Source organism: Pelobates fuscus, chromosome 4, assembly GCF_036172605.1.
Source record: "Pelobates fuscus isolate aPelFus1 chromosome 4, aPelFus1.pri, whole genome shotgun sequence".
NCBI classification, from domain to species: Eukaryota; Metazoa; Chordata; class Amphibia; order Anura; family Pelobatidae; genus Pelobates; species Pelobates fuscus.
In genome coordinates this window covers 315,282,798-315,300,188 of record NC_086320.1, presented here as the reverse complement: position 1 = coordinate 315,300,188, position 17,391 = coordinate 315,282,798, and the positions used below count along the sequence as shown (strand labels likewise).

At 38.7% G+C, this 17,391-nt stretch overlaps 1 protein-coding gene across 1 annotated transcript in view; it reads left to right on the top strand.

Annotated features, from left to right (window-relative positions):
• The first annotated feature begins 7,804 nt into the window (after positions 1 to 7,804).
• GALNT15 (polypeptide N-acetylgalactosaminyltransferase 15) overlaps positions 7,805 to 17,391 on the top strand; it is a 49,797-nt gene continuing 40,210 nt past the window's right edge. The window contains exons 1-2 of the mRNA XM_063450696.1: positions 7,805 to 8,687; positions 13,213 to 13,379. Coding sequence (XP_063306766.1) covers positions 8,203 to 8,687; positions 13,213 to 13,379 — 652 coding nt within the window. The 5' untranslated portion in view covers positions 7,805 to 8,202. The remainder of the gene's footprint in view (positions 8,688 to 13,212; positions 13,380 to 17,391) is intronic.

Here is a 17,391-nt window from a genome sequence, read left to right as displayed (position 1 = left end):
TTTGTGTTCAGTGAAGTCTCCCAAGTATAACAGTACCCCCCATGTACAGTTTTTATGGTGTTTTGGAAAGTTAGAGAGTCAAATATAAGGCTTGCTTTTCATTTATTTCACATTGAAATTTGCCAGGTTGTTTATGTTGCCTTTTAAGACCGTATGGTAGCCCAGGAATAAGAATTATCCCCATGATGGCATACCATTTGCAAAAGTAGATAACCCAAGGTATTGCAAATGGGGTATGTCCAGTCATTTTTAGTAGCCACAAACACTAGCCAAATATTTGTTTTTTGCTTTTTTCACACAAAAGCAAATATGAATGCTATCTTTGGCCAGTGTTTGTGACTAAGTGGCTACTACAAAAGACTGGACATATCCCACTTGCAATACCTTGGGTTGTCTACTTTTGCAAATGGTATGCCATCATGGGGTAAATCTCATTCCTGGGCTATCACACAGTCTCAAAGGTAAACTGAAAAATGGAATGTGCTATATTTGACCCTTTAACGTTCCAAAACACTGTGAAAACTGTTAGTGGGGGCTATTGTTGTACTCGTGAGACTTTGCTGAATCTAAATGTATGCATTTTTTGCAGTAAAAGCTAACAGTATTATAAAAATTTACAGCTAAAATGTGAGGCGGAACTACAAATATTTAGAAATATTTTACATTTCTCACAGTTTTTTTTATTTTATTCATAATGAATTATGTTTCATATATGAATAGTTCATAAGAAATTAAAGCCCTGTTTCTCCTGAACAAAATCATATATAATAAGTGTGGGTGCATATAATATGAAAGAGGTGAATTATGGTTTAACAGACATGTAGCGCAAATTCCAGTTTTTGTTTACATTTTGTTTTGATCAGAATGTGTACTATTGACTCCATCCTGAAGGGGTTAAGTTGTGGGTGTTAGACTATCCTTACTTGGTCAGGGTTATTCACTAGAATGAAAATGCAAAGTGAATTTCAAATTAAAGGCCAAAGTAACCAAACTAGAAGCATTGCTGACTTAGAGAATGTTTTTATTATTATTATTGCCATTATAGCGCCAACAGATTCCTATATTTGAAATTCAGTTTAACTTGCTTTTTAATTGTCACTTTAGTGAGTAACCCTGGGTGTGAATATGTATGCTAGCAATATGATTAATTGTTTATATTTCTATAAAGGGTATTGGTCACTTCCCAGGTTGTTTAATATAATGTTTACGTACCCCTTATATTAAACAAATATATGTTTGTTAGGTCTGAAAAAATTAAACAAAATGTAATATTGAAATACACGTTATTATGTTAACCTATATCCTGTAGTGCCTCTATCTTGGTTCCTTGGAAATTATAGCTATAAACTCTGACCTTTTCCATGACTGAACATACTACATGAAGGTGGAAAAACTGTGTTTGTGGGTTTCCTCCTCCGATGTGTGCCTTGGCTGTGCCTTGATTGAACTGAGTGGAATGTCTATTCTTACTTTTTTTTTTTAAATGCATTTTTTATTAGCAATGTCAGATGTTAACAAGAACACTGCTGACAAACAGTGAATTATGATCAGAGCATCCCATGAAATACATTTTAATACAATTTATAGACGATTTTAATTCGGTGGTGTCATTTACAGTACCCTGCTAAAATTACCGTTTTTTACTTATAGTGTCTTGAAATAAAACATACAGAACACATTTCAGTGTAACTTTAGCAAATGACTGGCAAGTGTTCTCAATAGTTTTGTAAAGCCCTGTGTAAATGTGTACATTAAATACTAACGCACACTAAGGTTTTTATGAAGTATTACATTCCCTGTGGCTTGACCTGAGAGTGTTTGCAGAGCACCAGTAACACATTTAGATATAAATGGTTAGATTCTATATATCAATTTTGTGTCAAGCAGTTAAAGAGTTAATATTTTTAAATGTTGTATGAACAGCTCGGCGGAAGGTTAGCCTATTGCAAAAAAAATAAATAAAAATAAACTACTTAAAGGGGTACACAATAAAGGGAGGGAGAAAAACTTTCAAATAATGACAGTACTGCTTTGTCACCTGTCGTGAAAAGGTTAAATGCCAAAGAAAATGTTAATGGCCGCTATAGCAGTGTTACTTATGTAGCATAGTTTTTGCACTGAATCGTTTCATTCAGTTCTTTCATTTTTCCGTAGCAAATGCCAGTTTCCAAGAATATGACTCATGGCAAAGTTTAATTGATTGTTCCAAAATTCACATATGCCTTTATGGTTGTGTTAAATACCACTGTAATCCTGTTTTCATGTAGTAGGGCTTGTCCTAGTATCTTGATTGACTGCTGTAATGGTTTTTAAAACCAGCCATTAATGCAACGAGCACAAGCCATCTGGCAGGGTGGTATGGCTCGAAGAAAGGAAAATATCACTAAATTTGAATATATGTGTGTGTATATATATATATATATATATTAAAAAATACAGGCAAGCTCTGTCATTGGCTCTGGTAAAATTCTATTTGAAGTCAGTAGTCACTAAATGTTTTAGAAACTCAAATGGAAAAAGTATTTTATACGAAACGCGTTATGGATATTTAATATTGTGTTCTTTTATATATATTAAAGTATTTTTTGGTCATTTTATTGTGCCCATTATCTTTTTTATAGACACAATCTTTTTTTTTAATTTTCTTTATTTTTGTGGGTATGCAGAATATAAGATTGCTTCACATCAAGTGCAATATGTTTTCATGTTATACAACACATATGAGATAGATAAAAGAAAAACTAATGGCAACAATTACACATTTGCTAAGCCACCCGTTTTTATATATAGAGTCACATTGGTTACTCCTCTTGCCTAGCATTTAGTTGGAATGCCACATGTTAGGAGGGTGCATGAGGCCGGCTGGGTAGGCCCTGTTTATGGATGGCAGGGCTGATGGCTTACGTGGGCTCTCAGATTTAGATTTGGGAAATCCCGGGTATGTGGCCTTTGGCCGCTTAAACAGCCCAGTGGGGGGGGGAGTCATCTTAAACAGAATCCCATGTTGTCTGCTCTCGGAGCCAGTTATCATATATTAAGAACTGAAACTGTGGATAAAAGCTTTAAATTGAGATTAATGTGTGGAGTTATGGTGCGAACTTAAGCTAAACATTTAAAAAAAAAAAAGAATAAACTTAAAACAAAACTGCATTGTATAACAGGTATGTAAGCTTGTGCGGAGAGTCCAGCACACAGTCCTGTATAGACGACCCGTATAGGTCGATAGTGGGCGACAAGTCCGCTGGGCGTCGAGCTCAGGTCAGGGAGCTTGTCGCCTTTGGTGTCGGTTCTCTGGGCGCAAACGGGGTTATACTTTTTCCTTTTAACTGGACCTTTTAATTATTGATTGTGGCACAGCCTTTTTTATTGTTTCTACTTTTGTTATGCATAGTACTACTGTATTAGATAAACTATCCTCTACTCCATGTAGCACAATTGTATGTATATACAAAACTATCCCATCTGTCGGTAGGTAAGTTTATTATAGTGTAATTTTACCAAGATTTATTGAAAGTCAAAAGTAAAAAAAACCAACAACCTAAAATCTATATAAAATGGTCTTAAATTCAGCAGACAACTTGAAGTATCCAATGTGAATGAGTTAGGGATTCACCCCCCCCCCCCCCCCCAGTTGTTATATTTTATTATAAAGTTTAGAATTTAGAATAATTATCCAGTTGTATTTTATAAACTGAGATATTTTTCCGACTCATATATTTTGATCTATATTTTATTCAATTTTAGCAATAGCTACTCACCATAACTCAATATTTAGTGAATATCCCTGATAAAACAGGGGTCTATTCTAAAACTCACATTGAAAGATTAAAAATTTTGGACGTAAGCCCAGCAACTGCTGTACATTTCAAGCATAAGTAATTACAGTAGTAATACTCACTTTACTTCGATAAAATACTTCAAATTATATATTTAATCATTCATTGCTTAGAACTGAGGTGTTAAAATCTACATGTTGTACTGGGAACATTGTTGATGAATCTATAAATCTTGGCATCCTGCCCTTCTATGATGTCATCATCTTGACCTCACAATCGGTAAATTATACTATTCACCCATAGACAGGAAAGATGACCAATTGAAAAACACAAAACCATGCTGTATCTTGGTATTAGCAATGTATATAACGTCTACATATCACAGACTACAGTTTACTAGAAGGGTTTTAATGGACTCTCCATACAGACTTGTGTTCAAGTGCTCCATCCCCCCACTGTTAGAGACTGATTGGGGGCCGCCCCCAAAGTCTTCTCAGGAAGTACATGAAAATATTTTTTGAATCAGTGCTCTATGGTGAATGTCTAAGGTTCAAAGCAACATTTTAAAGCTATGTCTGTCTATCATAGAGCCTGGGATTACATCTCTCAGGAGGCTTCACCAAGCACCAGCTATTAGACAGAGAGGGACAGGAGAGCAGTACCTGCAAGTCCACCTATGTCAATGGTGGCATACCCGCTTCCAAATTCCGGGCTCTATGATTGACATAGCTTTAAGATGGAGCTGCAAGCTCCACTTTAATGCCATATGATGTCAGTTTGACAAATTAAACGAAAGGATGCAAGGATGTTACCCTGGCTCTATAATCATTTCAATAAGTTAAAATGGTTATGGTGCCTAGAGTTTCCCTTTGAAAAATATATTTTATAATACATTACAATACTGTATTGTATGTCCAGACATAGAATTCCTGAGGGGGGCCCAGTGGTGTACCTAGGGCATGGCAGGCATGACACATGCCTGAGGCACCACTTGAAGAGAGGTGTCACATCAGAGTCAGATTGAACTCCAGCTCTGACCAGGTCCTCCTTGAGCCAGCAGGGAGATCAAAGTATCTCCCTGCTCGGACCTTTAAAAATGGCCTCCTCGTGATGGTCTGTGGTTCCTTGTAGATCTGGCGTTCTGTAAAGTGGGTCATAGAGAACAGGACTGTAAGGTCTGCAGCCACTACCTCCCACGCAGGAAACACAGCCTGACCATAAACACAACACACAAAAACCACAAGCAGCTTGCCTTACAAACAAACCCGCGCAAGCAACTACCCTACACTCAAATGCTCCCAGACACAGAGACAAATATTCACAAACAACGATAATCAGGTACATAAACAGGTACACAATGCCAGAGAGAGACAGAGACACTCAATCAGAAATGCACACACATTCTCAGACACATACACAGGTGCATAATACTAGATACATAGACTCACTCAGCCCCCCCCTGCCCTCCCCCCCCCATACAACCCCATGAACCTCCAGCAGGTGCAGACATCAGTAATGGCTTCTTTGAGATTCGTTACTCTTTAGTGACTCAGAACGCAGCTGCCAAATGTTCCCAGCTTGCACTCTGACTCTGACTCACTGAGTGCTGAACTGTGAGGGAGCGATTACTGAGCTGTGCAACCACCCATGGTGCAAATCTCACACTCCCCTACTGGACCATCCAGGACTCAGGACCTCTGTTAGACCACCAAGCAGAGCTAACCCTTGCTAGACCACCAGAGAGTATGAATCCTGCACTGGACCACCAGGGATCATTGCACCCTTCCTTGAAGACAGCCAAGCAGGAGGGGGCTACACAGAGCACAACCACACACATTATATACAGCCACCCCACACATCACATACAGCCAGAAAACATACACATCACACATAGCCGGCACAAACATCACATCACAGCCAGCTCACACACATTACATACAGCTTGAATATTTTGCAAACTTATCTAAAAGATGGTATCAGAAGTTTGGACAGTGTTCGCGAGGGGCTCAATTTCATTGCTTGCAATAAGTGCTATCTTCAGCCTCTGGGGGGGCCATTTCATTGTCTCCATCCTCTGAGGATGAGGTGTAAACATGGGCAGGCAGTGGGGCCTTAGAGGGAGAAGCCGGAATAGCTTGTACCTAAGATCATGGTGTGAACCCTAGTCTCCAGAAAAGGGCACAACTTGCAATAGCGTCATGCCATAATGGCTAGAGGTATTCAAGGCACGTATCCTAGGTGGTAGCAAAGCTACGACCAGTAGGAAGGAAGTAGAATCATGGGCCACGGGTGATTTGACAGGCTGCACGAGTATGGTTTGAGAAAGGTATCTGCAGAGAGGTCTCTGCGAAGGAAAAGCAGGGATATCATATAAAATGTGCGAGGCTTTAGTGTAGTACACTGAATCACCCAAATATTATCATGCCTCTCCGAGAAGTAAAAAATTAAGTGCGCTTCAGTCTAGCACTAGACTCCACCCACTATAAGTAGATATTTCCGGCCCTCCCATATATAGTGACTTAAACCCCTCCATAAACCCCATATTATACTGGGCCCTTTGTCTCGCCATAAACCCTAACATGTTCAGTGTACTACACCAAATGTTAGACTTAATTCAGATTATTATAAAAATCTATATTCTTGAATTCTACACCTGCTATATTAACCCCACACCTGATGTATTGCTCTGGCACCCATTGCAGTAACCCAAGGGTGGACTGACCTGCATTGGCTCTGCCCACGTGTAATGGGCTCGGGGATGGATGACCGTGGTGAGGGAACTGTGATTACTTTAGTTTAAATTGCACAAAAAAAATAATGTGCAAAAAAATGGCTTGCCCCATAAGGATAATTTCCCAAACGCACACTTCGCCATAATATCTGTACGAGAGCGGCACAATTAGGAGAAGGAAGAGTGTAAGCAATGTGAAGGGGGTGACAAAATGCATCTTCACCTGGGTAGACAAAAAGATGGTGCCTTGATCTCATCCAGTGAAATGTCAGTCTCTCCCTTTATTAACAGCAAACTTGCAGCATTAAACCTGCACCCACAGCATCAAAATCCTGCAAACACATCAATACCTCCACACTGTGCTGTATAACTAACTCCAAATATCATGCATTGAAGTAGCACTGTCAACAATGTAATCAGGGCTGTTATTTCTCTCTCAATATTACACTGTGGGCTAACAATGAACAAGTGGCAAAGATCTGGGGCTTTTCAAGACTGTTTTCTGAGCTAACGCCCCTATCAGCCCTCCCCTTATAACATCTAGAGTTGACTGAATTAAGTATTACTCAGGAGAAAGGGTGAGGAAATGGCACTTTCAAAGAAGTAATAGTGTTTAAAAACACTGTAACATAAATAAAAAAAATAAAAAAAGGGTTTTGTTTTTTTTTTTGACAAGGAGTGGAACAGAAAAACTGTGATTCTTCAGCAGTTCTTGAATCGTGTGTAACCTATCATTAGGTAGCCAAAGTGTTGCAGAGGCTCATGGTATTTATAGTTCTATGATAGTTAAAAAGTCAGAAGTTGTGACCCATGTAAATATCGTCTTATGGCTTACATCTTGTAAGCATCTGTTATATAACATTTGTATTCTTAACAATCAACGTGTAACGCATAAGATCAGCTACAAAAACGCATAACTGTTTTTTAACTTAGAAAACAAAGTTTTAAAAGCTTGCCTTTTTAACCTTTCATTTTATGATCTTGGATGGATACATTTATTTAACTTTGGAGAATTCGAAGTGATGTGTCATATTTTCCAAGCTTCACTGCTAAGGAGAAAAAATATTGGATTTTCTTTAAAGGCATTTAATCGTTTCTGTTGTTGAATTGTTAGCATTTCCGTTATAACATGTTAGATGTGCTGACAATAAAAATTATTAACAGAGAGGGCATTAGGACCATGAGAGAAAAGCAGTGTTCTCTAAGGTCTGGCAGTGCTGAACTTGTGTGTGAAGGGGAGGTAGTGACTGCCTGCCTATTTACATCTGTTCATCTGATCTGAGCACTGTGTCACAACACGGCTCAGCTCAGCTCTCACATCTGGCCACGTTCTCATACAAGCAGCTGGGACAAAGTGGGGAGCTTACACGGAACACGTGAAATTGTTCCCCAGAAGGAAGATAGAATGTCTTCTAAGCAGATCTTCTCTATGACCTACTGTGCAAGAATAGTGACATCTAAAGGTTTTGGATTGTGTTCTTTCTTTGGTTGATTTTTATACGTTTTACATATTGTATTGGAATATATCTAACATTAAATGTACATACACACATACTCTCAAAGAGTGTGCAAGTTGGATGCTCATAGCGAAGATAAAGACTTGTTTTTGAAAAATTAGATGAGAGGCAAGCTGATCAGGAATGAAGATATTTGCAAATACCATGACGGTGTATGTCTTAGTAGACAGCAATCAACATGTTGTTGAGAAAGAGATGCAGATCGCTGCTATGCCAGCTGCAGTTATTTGTGCTTATGTTGGGGATGCTATTTCTACTATTGATGATCACAGTTCTGGATCCAATATCCCATAGTGAGGGCACATCCAGAGATCCGTATCCACATCACAACGAGCTTGACGATGGGTGGCCTGCCATGGGCTTGTTTCTGGAGAGGGATAATAACAGACAAGGGTACAAGGTGGAAGTCCTTTCTCCTTTATCTTCTTTAAGGGATGAAGGTTTGATTGCAATGAAGATGTCTGGACCTGCGCAAGGTCTTGACAGGGTCAGGCGAAAAATGTACAAGATAGTGGGACAACCCAAGAAGAAGAATGAAGAGGAAATACCATCTGTGGTATGTGTCACGCAAAAAGGAAACGCACTAAATAGACAAGGTTTGGACTCGTCTGCCAGCCAAAGGATTCCCTTACATAGGAAAATACCGGAGGGTCGGCACCCGCTGTGAGTAATGCAGAGACTATATTTGTGTCAGTAACAGAGATATATGGAGTATTAATTCTCCAAGTTGAGCACCTGTGCTGTTTAACACCAGTAGAAAAGTTCTGCTTTAGTGCTGCGTAATGCAATGCATATGGCATGAAAATATCAGCACATCTGCTATGCCTATTCACATACAGTGTGCATGTGTGTTTGTTTAGGAAAATTCTGTGCATATGCAAGTGTTTTCTAGGGAAGACAGTGTGTGTTAAGGAACAGAATTAAAAAAAATCTGTTAAGGGTTGAGTTGTATGTCTACGAAAGGCATTCCTGTGTGCATTCATTTAGAAGGGGGATGCTTAGATGGGAAAATCCTATATGCTTTAGGATTTTAGGAGTGAGGGGCTCTTTGTCCATGTCAGATGCTTCAGTATGTCACTTTAAAGCGACTTTGTCACCATATTTTGTAAAGACTCCCAAAGATGACAACGCTACTCAGCGTGCAATGGACGGTGGTGCAGTGGAGGTAAGTTATACTTATCTGAAGCTGTCTGCTGTGTGCGCTGCTATTGTAATTTAGCAGCTTCTGCTCGTTCGTCTGCCAGGAGCCCACAGCGTTAGTCTTGCATATGCGCACGAGTAGGACACTGATATCTAGACCGCAGGGGCCTCCATAGATATTGACTCAAAATGAGCAAAAAAGTGCCTTATGTTAACGACTGGGGGAAGGGACAAAACTTGACGGCAGTAAGTCCGCTTTTTGTCAAGACAGAGATTTACCATAAGACAAATTAGTCCCTAATTTGTCTTGTGCTAACTTTTGACTGTATGGGAATTTTAATGGAATGTGTATATGAGCATTTTATTAAGATTGTCTCTTTATGTGTGTATGGTGATCATTGTGTGAATATGTGTTTTGAAAGGGACACTCTAGGCACTATAACCACTTCATCAAACTGAAGTTTCTGCCTTCCCTTGGTGCCATTTATCTATTCAGGGTTATCTATATAGCCTGGACCCTCTCGACTGCTAGGGCTTATGCTCCCCCATTACCCATGCAGTGATAGGCACTAGTGACTGGCTGAAGCTCTCAGCCAATCACTGCTGTGCATCTCCATCTTAGCCATGCCTCCAGTGGGGGACAGAAACACATTGATAAAGGACAACGGCCAACAAATTTTCACTACGTTTTTTTTCAATTTAATGAAACTTAACAATATTTAAAAATATCACTTTTTATTTGGCTGAGCAGCCATCGTGGGTCAGAGAACAGTAAAAACGGACCAAATATGGCTGCTCAGTCAGATAAAAAAAAAAAGGTGAAATTTTCTCAAACAAAATCAATATACATCATATCTAGAATTTATAGTGAATGTATTTTTTTTTTTTTTAATCCTTGTATTATGTCAAGAAATATACTGTTTGTATACCAATTGTCTTCTTGTAGTCTTAAATAAAGAATTTAAAAACAAGAACAATGATATGTGAAAATGTGATGACAGTTGCCCTTTAATCATTTAAAAAGTAATGGAAGGACATAACTCTAGGCACCATAACCACTTCATTAATATAATGTGTTATGGAGCCATGTCAGTTTTTAGAATCTGAATGTGTACACATACCTTATGTTAGATAAGGAATCTTTAAGTGTATCTCTATGTTTTGTCTGAGGAATATAAATGAATGGATGTATGTGCCTGGTTTTGTGTGCTAAGGAAGACTGTGTGTAGGAAGGGAATTTTGCAATTGTACTGTTATCTAAAATCTATGGGCTTTATTCACTAAACACCAAATTGTAATGAGTTAAAAATCTGAAATACAAAATTTGGGCAAAAGAACTGATTGAAAAATTTGTCCGATTCACTGATAGTCACAACTTAGCTAATTTTTGACTACATTTTACAGTTCTGAGGTCACTGATTACCCATCCCTTTTTGCCGATTGTATCAACATTTTTCCGAGTCTGTAGTTCCATATCTACCCACTGTATAGTGTCATGGCAAATTAAGCTAAATTGTACAGTTGCATAGGATTATTTTTCCATGAGCACAACAGACTGTTACCAACATTAAAGGGACACTCCACTGTTCAAATACAAAATAAATAAAAATCATTGTTTAGTAGATATACCCCAAGAAAAACTTGCATGCATTTAATTATGCATTTTTTTTTCATTGGGGTATGTATAAAAACTGATTGCAAAACCTGCAGTTCTCTTGTCTGCAGCCTTTGCAAACCATCCCATTCTGACCTCGCCTAGACTTTGTGACTGTCCAATCACAGACTTCCCAATGCAGCTCAGTGAGAAGTCTTTGCAAGGCAGGTGCATTGAGCAATTGCTGCCTATTGAGTTTAGCTACACTGAGCTAACCAAACAGGAAGTAGCATGAGGGGGTGTAACCAGGGTAATTTATAAAAGTGTAAATTTGTATTGAAATCTGCACTTTTTGCAAATGTTAAAAAAAGATGGCACACTCTTCACACATAAACCTTTTCAGCAAGCAAATGTCCTTTATGGTTCTGGAGTGCCCCTTAAAATGCATATTTCTAATGTTATAGTATCCTAGTCAACGCCGGTTAAAAGAGCATTAGTTTACCTTTTCTTCCATGCCACGCTGCCCTATCTGCTGCTGACCTGCCTCCTTGGCTGAGATCATCTACATTGATGATCTTAGCCAATCCTGAGTCAAGGGTCTTCTTTTTTAAACACGAGAAATAATATTAGTTTTAGGAGTGCAAACATCTCCTTTCTTTATATTATGATGCATGAACAGAACCTGGAACAAAGAGAGCTGGAGGTGCTGTGGAAGGTTACAGAACTTTTCCTGTATCCTTCTACAGGGAGTGCAGAATTATTAGGCAAGTTGTATTTTTGAGGATTAATTTTATTATTGAACAACAACCATGTTCTCAATGAACCCAAAAAACCCATTAATATCAAAGCTGAATATTTTTGGAAGTAGTTTTTAGTTATAGCTATTTTAGGGGATATCTGTGTGTGCAGGTGACTATTACTGTGCATAATTATTAGGCAACTTACGGTAACAAAAAACAAATATATACCCATTTCAATTATTTATTTTTTACCAGTGAAACCAATATAACATCTCAACATTCACAAATATACATTTCTGACATTCAAAAACATAACAAAAACAAATCAGTGACCAATATAGCCACCTTTCTTTGCAAGGACACTCAAAAGCCTGCCATCCATGGATTCTGTCAGTGTTTTGATCTGTTCACCATCAACATTGCGTGCAGCAGCAACCACAGCCTCCCAGACACTGTTCAGAGAGGTGTACTGTTTTCCCTCCTTGTAAATCTCACATTTGATGATGGACCACAGGTTCTCAATGGGGTTCAGATCAGTTGAACAAGGAGGCCATGTCATTAGATTTTCTTCTTTTATACCCTTTCTTGCCAGCCATGCTGTGGAGTACTTGGACGCGTGTGATGTAGCATTGTCCTGCATGAAAATCATGTTTTTCTTGAAGGATGCAGACTTCTTCCTGTACCACTGCTTGAAGAAGGTGTCTTCCAGAAACTGGCAGTATTACTGGGAGTTGAGCTTGACTCCATCCTCAACCCGAAAAGGCTCCACAAGCTCATCTTTGATGATACCAGCCCAAACCAGTACTCCACCTCCACCTTGCTGGCGTCTGAGTCGGACTGGAGCTCTCTGCCCTTTACCAATCCAGCCACGGGCCCATCCATCTGGCCCATCAAGACTCACTCTCATTTCATCAGTCCATAAAACCTTAGAAAAATCAGTCTTGAGATACTTCTTGGCCCAGTCTTGACGTTTCAGCTTGTGTGTCTTGTTCAGTGGTGGTCGTCTTTCAGCCTTTCTTACCTTGGCCATGTCTCTGAGTATTGCACACCTTGTGCTTTTGGGCACTCCAGTGATGTTGCAGCTCTGAAATATGGCCAAACTGGTGGCAAGTGGCACCTTGGCAGCTGCACGCTTGACTTTTCTCAGTTCATGGGCAGTTATTTTGCGCCTTGGTTTCTCCACACGCTTCTTGCGACCCTGTTGACTATTTTGAATGAAAGGCTTGATTGTTCGATGATCACGCTTCAGAAGCTCTGCAATTTTAAGAGTGCTGCATCCCTCTGCAAGATATCTCACTATTTTTGACTTTTCTGAGCCTGTCAAGTCCTTCTTTTGACCCATTTTGCCAAAGGAAAGGAAGTTGCCTAATAATTATGCACACCTGATATAGGGTGTTGATGTCATTAGACCACACCCCTTCTCATTACAGAGATGCACATCACCTAATATGCTTAATTGGTAGTAGGCTTTCGAGCCTATACAGCTTGGAGTAAGACAACATGCATAAAGAGGATGATGTGGTCAAAATACTCATTTGCCTAATAATTCTGCACTCCCTGTATGTATAACAGAAGATTAGGCGGTTGTGAATGTAAGTGCAAATAACAAACAGAGATAAGACATAAACAGTAACTAAGTACATCTTTGAGTTCTAAGTAGGGCCATTTTGACACATTAATCAGAGGTATTAATAATTGGGTTTTTTCCATACAGATGTCTCCACCAGAGTTACCATGAAAAATTACCCACAGCCAGTGTTATTATCTCTTTTCATGATGAGGCTTGGTCTACACTCCTGAGAACGGTGCACAGCGTGCTTGACAATTCTCCCAGAAATGTTCTAAAGGAAATTATCTTAGTCGATGATCTAAGTCAACAAGGTAATCACTGCTTATAGAGTTACTCTACCCCTTTTTGGCTTTCTTTTTTTCTTTTTTTTTTTTTAAGAATAATGCCCTACTGGACATTAGTAGCAGAAATGCTAAAAAAAGGTACTTAAAAAAAAAGGTTTTACTTACTTAAATTCTAGCACGGAATGAAGTTCCCAGCACTGTTCAGCACGCTCCCGTCTGATATCACGGAAGCCACACAGTCACAGAGGTCCAATTAAAGGCTTCTCATAGCAGAGCCTTTGATTAAACCATTTAACCATCACAGAGTGCATATGCACACTCTGAGCCAGTGAAGGGTGGAGCAGAGGGAGTGGAGAAAGAGAAAGGAGGAGGGAGGGCAGTAGAAGCAAAATAAAACAATCGAGGGTCTAGGGAGGGCCGCAGTGAAGGAGGTAGGTATGGGAGACAAAAGCTGTCATTACGCCTGTCACCAGCGTGCTGTGCACAGTGATGACAGAAGTAAAATATGCACAGAATTAACATTAGGTAGTCCAGAATAGAGTTCCGGTCTGCCAAATTGAAGTGTGCGAGGGGTGTACCTTGCCCTGGCACACAAATGCAAATATCAGTGGATAAGCAGGGTTTCAAGCAGAAACACTGCACATATAGACTCCTCTCATCACGATCTCTTATAAAAGCAGAAGGGGTCATGGTGGTTGGAGTAACCCTTTAATAATCTCCATCCAGAAAAGGCCTGTAATGATTATCTACGATCCATAAGGCATATCCGGTGTTCATGTAGGAGTTTAATGATGGTCAGGTGTAACCATCTTCAGCCAGTGTCACAGGTTTCCTGGTCAAGCTTTAATTAATCTCACAAAATATTCTTAATTAGCCGACCACAAGAACTAAAAAAAACATAAGGCGGGAGGGATTTAATGAACGAGGGAGGGGAGATAAATGCATCCCCCCCTTGCAGACGCTGCCTGCAAGGTAGAAGCTCATTATTCTGTTGATAGTGTGCAATGCACACTAACGACAGGCTTCATTTTTTGTACAGAACTTATATTAGGCATCCTGGAACAGTTAAAGACACACACACACACACACAGATGGAGCAAACAATAAATACTTATCTATTTTGAAATGCACAAAAGTAACAATAGAGACGTTTAAAAATCAGTGTTCTATTAAAAAAGCTGTAGGATTATTAAGGGCAGTCCGGCTCCCTCTTCTGTAGTAAGTCTACATTAAGCTGTCCCTTTAAGTATTTTATTGTAATTTATCCACAGCTAGGAACTTTCTCAATATTTATACATATTGCCTTTCACTGAGAGGCTGAATAATATTTTAAAAGCATTTTAAGATGAGCTTGTAATCTAAGTTTGGGCTGCTAAATTAACCATATTAGTTGCAATCAGTGTCACGCAACTGTTTAATACAAAGCGCTCTATCTGGCCCTAAATAGATTATCTCTCTTTATCAACAGTACAGTGATGGGAAAGTAGTGACAGATACAATTATTCTTGCTATCTGTCCTCCATGTCTTGTCCTGGTCCTTAGAATGTGAGAGTTACTGGCCATTTTTAAGCAAAATTCTCATTTTGTTAAAAATATTTGTAAAAGCATTACTTAAATGGTTACATGCACGTCAGCCTTTTCCCATACAAGCAATGGGCCAAATCAATATTAAATCTGCTGTCTATGTCTTTTGCCAGGAAGTGGGTTACATATCATTAAGGTATATAGTTACTAGTAATCCAAAGCTCTGGGGCTCTCTTAGGCAGGCATACGATCTACAAAGAAGAGAAAAATTTATTTTAAATCACGAACATTTTAACAGCACGTATGAGTAACCAGTCAATATCTTCGTCCATAAAAGGGACTTTCCATTACTTATAAAAAGTATAAGCTGGAAAAGGGATACATGTTTGCCAGGTACTTCCCAACAATCATACATACAGCCAACATATGAGGGATATTTAGTAAAAACTAATACAATGAAATAGGCATAACCACACACCATCCAAGTATCCCTTATTATGGGAATAAGTCCTTCTTTGGACCCTAAAACCATAGGAGAGCTGACAAGGGAACAGTGGGGCAATTTCTCCTCAGGCCACGAGCATACAGGAGTTATGAAGCCTGATGATTAAAATAGCATACCCCCCAACTGTCTCTGTTTAGGAGGGACAGTCCCTATTTTGTGCACAAATCCCTCTGTCCCTACTGTTCCATTCACTCAATTTTAACTAGATGTTTTAAAATGGCCATTTGAAATGTTGATGCGTATATAATTGTTGTGATTTAGTTAATGAGTATTTGATGTCAGGAGCACTGTTTGTATTTTGCAATTGACTATATAAAAGGTTATGTTGTTAAAGGACCACTATAGTGCCAGGAAAACATACTCGTTTTCCTGGCACTAAAGTGCCCTGAGGGTGACCTTTTTAATTTTTTGGTATTATCTAAACTCTGTTGTATAAATAAAGAATTATGAAAATAATGTACATGGCTTATTTGGGACAATTTACCTTTGTGTTCCCCCTTGGATCCTCCACTGTTTTTGTTTCCACCTCTCATTATACAAGAAACAAATTGAAGCTTGCCTTGTAGAAGCATGGTGTATTCTTTCAAACCTGTGGTTTCACTTGTGTGTGTTTGTGTGTGCATTATTTGTGTTTGTATGTCCAGGAGACCCATGATCGGTAGGTTCAGTAGATTCTGCTACCACACTGTCAAATTTTGGATACTAAATATGTTTTTTTTAATTGTGTACCGCACACTTTGCTTTCTCTTTACCATAATGAGGGGTGAGTAAGAATAGAGTCACTTGGTAAATAAAATTATTGAACGCAGGGTAGTTAATATAACTCACCAGAACTGTCGAGAACATCTTGGTTGCAGCGCACAATTGTTTTATACCAATATAAAACATTATCAAGTAAGCAAATTGGCATTACTGTCAGAAGGGTGTTTACCTTGATAAAAAGCATGGTCACTTAGAATATTTAGGAATACAACCTACCTGCCTTTATAATATTACAGTCTAATAAGTGGCGCCCATTGGAGGATCTGACAAAAAACTAAAAATAGGCATACCTGGTTTCAAGATGGCATTATACTTTGCAAACAGGGTTACTTCAACTGAGAATTCAAAGTGAATGTAAAATGTTATTCTACAGTAGCCGAACTGAAAGCATCGCTGATTCAGATAATTTTTTTAATTTGGCTTTTTTTTTACCCTAAATTTTAAATTCACTTCCAATTATCGCTTTAGTAAATAACCCTGTAAGCTTCTTCCTACTTTCTCCAGTGATCAGCAGATCTCATTATGGATAGATATTGAATTAACCCCTTAAGGACCAAACTTCTGGAATAAAAGGGAATCATGACATGTCACACATGTCATGTGTCCTTAAGGGGTTAAAGGGACACTATAGTCACCGAAACAACTTTAGCTTAATAAAGCACTTTTGGTGTATATAAAATACATATGCAGTCTCACTGCTCAATTCTCGGCCATTTAGGAGTTAAATCACTTTGTTTATGCAGCCCTAGTCACACCTCCCTGCATGTGACTAACACAGCCTTCATAAACACTTCCTGTAAATAGTCATCTAATACTTACACTTCCTTTATTGCAAACTATGTTTAATGGAGAATTTTGAATTTCCTGCTCTGTTAATAGCTTGCTAGACCCTGCATGAGCCTCCTGTATGTAAGAAAAGATCAATTTACAGAGCAGTAGATAAAACACTTTTAATGTAAGCTACAACTGATTAAAAGTGAAACCATTTTGTTTTCATGCAGGCTGTGTCAGCCAGGGAGGTGTAGCTAGGGCTGCATAAACAGAACAAAAGGTGATTTAACTCATAAATGACAGAAACTTCAGAGACAAGATCTATATACAAAAACTGCCTAATTAAGCAGATGTTATTTTGGCGACTATAGTGTCTCTTTAATTTAGAATGCAAAAGAGAAAAGGCACTGTGTCATTTAAAAACCTATCTCTTACAAATAAAATAGAGTATAACACCAAATGATTCACTAAAATGAA